We start from the raw sequence: 4,042 nt of genomic DNA, 5'->3' as shown, positions 1-4,042 counted from the left end.
TACCCAGTTGGCAGAAAGAAGCATGGAATGATCTGGGATTCTGGATTGATTGCTAAACTGTAGAACCTTAAATATGGAGCATAAGGTTCATAAAGGCTGTACATGATGTGAACACCAGCGAAGTGCTTCTTTCATCTCGAGATGAAATGCTTGTTCGTATTCAGTGGTACTCTACCTTGGGATGCCCACATGCCCACATCCGAAATCATCTTTTCTTGCATGGTCCAGATTCTGAGGTGCAGTCTACCAGGTCTATTCCCACTTTTCAAGTCAGATACTTGCCTCAAAATTGAAATTATTAGTCCCTGAAGTAGGTCATCTTTCGAACCCATCTCCGAACCGGCTCAGTTTCTCACTAGATGTCATAGCTGCGGTCTGATTATAAAACCCCCGTGAAGATAGGTCCGAATGCAGATATTCAGAGCTCGTATATTCGAATTTCTATGATAGTAATCAATAGCATTGCAAATTTATTAAGGTTTCTCGGCATGGTGTTCTATTGGTGCCCGCACACCCCGCATCTAGTCTACGAAAAATGGGAGGGAAGCGGGATGATCAGCGTCTCGGCACCCCTGAATATAGCCCTGCCCTGTTAGACTCGGGATTCAGCGTCTGATGCAACACAACGTTGTGAAAAGTTACTACCGATGCATCCCACTGACAATTTGCAAGCACTGTTCAAACAACAGAATCGGGTCTGGTGACAGCGAGACGAGACTATGCCTTATGGCAGGGTGAGAGCGGGGTAGTTGGAGTCCAAAGTTAGTATCCCCATTTATTTAAGAAAACGGGCGTTGCATTGTGGTGTGGCGTTGGAAGCTTATTCGTTCTAGTTGTAATGTTCAAGAAGATGCTGTCTTTACTTCTGACCGCAATCGCAGTCTCAGGTGCTTCGCAAATCGTCACTGCGCAAAACTCGACAACGGACTGGACTCGGTATGTTGATCCCTTCATCGGTACAGAGGGCTCAGTCCCTGGAACTGCGTTCAATGGCGGCAATATATTTCCTGGCGCAGTTGTTCCATTTGGAGCTGTGAAGATAGGACCGGATGTTACAACCTTCAATGGCAGCATTACAGTTAATTCCGGATATACGCCAGATGGAAATGTCACGGCATTTTCCCTTGCGCACGTTTCTGGAACCGGAGGAGGCCCAGTATACGGTGTAGTGTCACAAATGCCCTTGGCATCCTTGAAGAACGTGAACCTGCTCGACAATCTCACATATATGGCCACTCGATCCGGCAATGATTCTGCAAATGTTGGATACTACAGGTCCACATTTGAGAATGGCATTGTTACGGAATTGGCTGCTTCGAGCCACACCGGCTTTCTGCAATATACATTTCCGGGCGAAGAAGACGGACATATACTTGTTGATGTGTCTCACTACTTGCCATCCTACGGCGGAGGTTCGCAGTCTCAATTTTACAGCAACGGGGAGATCACAGTGTCTGCGGATGGGAAACGGTATAAGGGCTATGGGGTATATCGAGGCGCATTCAGCCAAAGTAATAGCCCCCAAATATTTTAGAACGAGTTGCTAACAAATGTGTAGTCCCCGCATATCAAATTTATTACTGCGGCGAGTTTGAAAGCGCTCCAAAATCCAGCAGGGTTTTCACAGGTCGATATACCGATCCATACTGGCCAGATACATTTAACGAGCAACCCATTTTCGGCAACTCGTCCACGGCATCCGGTGGTCCACTCACATACCAATATAGCGATCGAGTTGGAGCTATTTTCGACTTCGGTCGCAATACAACCACTGTGAAGTCCAAAGTCGCTATATCCTGGAAGTCCACAGAATTAGCCTGTCAAAACCTAGCCTCGGAGATTACCCATTGGAATTTGCCAGACGTTGTTACAGATGCGAAGAAATTGTGGAACGACGATGTGTTGGGTAAAATCACGACTACGGACCTATCAAATCAAACAAGGTTAGAGATGTTTTATACTGGCTTGTACCATACACATTTGATGCCCACGGACAAGACTGGCGAGAATCCGCACTGGGAAACTAGCGAACCCACCTATGACGATTACTACACCTTTTGGGATACTTTCCGCTGCTTGAACAGTCTGATGCTGCTCATCACTCCCGATCGTGCAGCGGGAATCATTCGATCTGCGATTGATATCTGGCGTCATGAAAACTTCATGCCAGATGGAAGATCTGGTTTTTATAACGGCCAAGTTCAGGGTGGAAGTAACGCAGATAACGTTCTGGCCGATGCATATGTAAAGGGTTTGCAATATGGCATTGATTGGAATGATGCCTTCGCGGCCATGAAGACCGATGCTGAGTTGACGCCATACAACACTTTTGATCCTGCCGACACAACATCTAGCACTAAAGAAGGCCGAGGTGCATTGCCTGACTGGCTCAATCTCGGATATATTACTCCATCTTACACTCGAAGTCTTAGTCGGACCGTTGAATACTCTTTAAATGATTTCGCAGTAGCACAGGTAGCCAAGAGAATCGAGCCCGAAAGTTATGAGAAGTATTTGAATCGTTCAAGGTCAGTATGAAGCTCCATAGACGAGATCCCGTCTAAACTTTCTGCAGTGGGTGGCAGTACCTTTGGCAGCATGATCTCAAGAGCTTAAATTTTACCGGCTTCCTGGCTCCACTGTACGCAAATGGGACCAGAGAATCTGCTGCCGACTATGACCCCCTAGGCTGCGGAGATTGTGAGGGTGATTCAGTTGCCTACGAGGCTCTTCCATGGGGTTCGTGGTAACCCCATTTCTTAAGCATACTAACAAAATTAACATCTTACAGAGTACTCGTGGACCGTACCATTTGATATGGAGACCTTGATTAACTTCATGGGTGGCAACAATGCGACCGAATCTCGGCTTGACAGCATGTTTATCCCTGGCCTCAGGACAAATGGAGTCGGTGTTGGTGGACAGAATGGAGCTGGTACAACGCTTTTCAACCCAGGAAACGAACCAAGTTTTTCCACACCTCTGCTTTACAACTACCTGCCTGGACGTCAATGGAAGACTGTTTTGCAAACTCGAAATATAGTGAATACGTACTACAACAGCGGCAAGTCAGGCCTGCCGGGAAACTCTGATTCCGGTGCCCTGGACTCATGGATGCTCTGGCAGATGCTGGGGTTCTACCCAGTCGCAACACAGCCAGTGTATCTCATTGGATCGCCATGGTTTACAGACATCAGCATGGCTATTGGTGACGGTAAACGTCTGTCGATCACTGCGCAGAATCTCAGCGACAGTAGCTATTATGTACAGAGCGTGAAAGTCAATGGCCAGGTTTGGAACAAGAGCTGGTTCACACATGATGATATTAAGGATGGAGGAAGTCTGGAATTCGTTCTTGGAAGTTCCCCAACGGCGTGGGATTCGGGCTTGCTTCCACCAAGTCCGGGACATGTCACTACAAACAAACCTTTCTGAATCAGCAATTGCCTGGGCATGAAACTGGAGAGGGTGGAGGTGTCATATTTAAAATATGACAATATATTTGACACGTGCTTTTGTCTTCTTGCAACGTGTCCCTTCATGGGAACCTTAACTCGACTTGCCATTAGTTTTGCTTTCGCGGAAGCTCATAACTCTATGCCAACAACCTACAGTAATTAGAGAAATTAGTGTCTCTTCTCTTTCTACCGTAAAAACGTCGACTTAAGGCATAGGTTTCATAGCAGAATAATGCCAATTGCGGTACACGTCACGGATTCACGTATAGTATTCCGGGAGTGGCGAACACTTAAACCGTGATAAGCTAATCTAAAAACATCGCCACTATGAGGAATCTTCCAGAAGTTCGAAGAAATATACATAGTAGGATATGAACTGTATGTAAATTATGGTGGTGGGAGGGGTTGGTGGTACTCTCCATCAAATCGTAAGGCAACGCTCAATCCTTCTCTAGCATTAAGCAGTAGTTTGGCTACGGCCTCGTGTCCTCTCGCTGCGGCCCTTGAGAGCGGCGTTCGACTAGAGTGATCCTTTAAATCGACGTCGACCTTACCTGTCTCAAGCAGCAGTCTAACCACGGCCT

At 46.8% G+C, this 4,042-nt stretch overlaps 1 protein-coding gene across 1 annotated transcript; it reads left to right on the top strand.

Moving 5' to 3' along the window:
- Positions 1 to 838: 838 nt before the first annotated feature.
- On the top strand, positions 839 to 3,435 carry LHYA1_G009192 (putative secreted glycosidase; the record flags this gene model as incomplete). Its single annotated transcript, XM_031154096.1, has 4 exons — positions 839 to 1,511; positions 1,559 to 2,528; positions 2,576 to 2,739; positions 2,792 to 3,435. 4 exons carry the CDS (start codon positions 839 to 841, stop codon positions 3,433 to 3,435), a joined length of 2,451 nt encoding a protein of 816 aa, XP_031000947.1.
- Between the last annotated feature and the right edge of the window lie 607 nt (positions 3,436 to 4,042).

This window comes from Lachnellula hyalina (assembly GCF_007821495.1).
Source record: "Lachnellula hyalina strain CBS 185.66 chromosome Unknown contig00333, whole genome shotgun sequence".
Lineage (NCBI taxonomy): Eukaryota > Fungi > Ascomycota > Leotiomycetes > Helotiales > Lachnaceae > Lachnellula > Lachnellula hyalina.
Note: the sequence above shows the minus strand (reverse complement) of the source record. Positions and strands in the feature narration are given on the sequence as shown.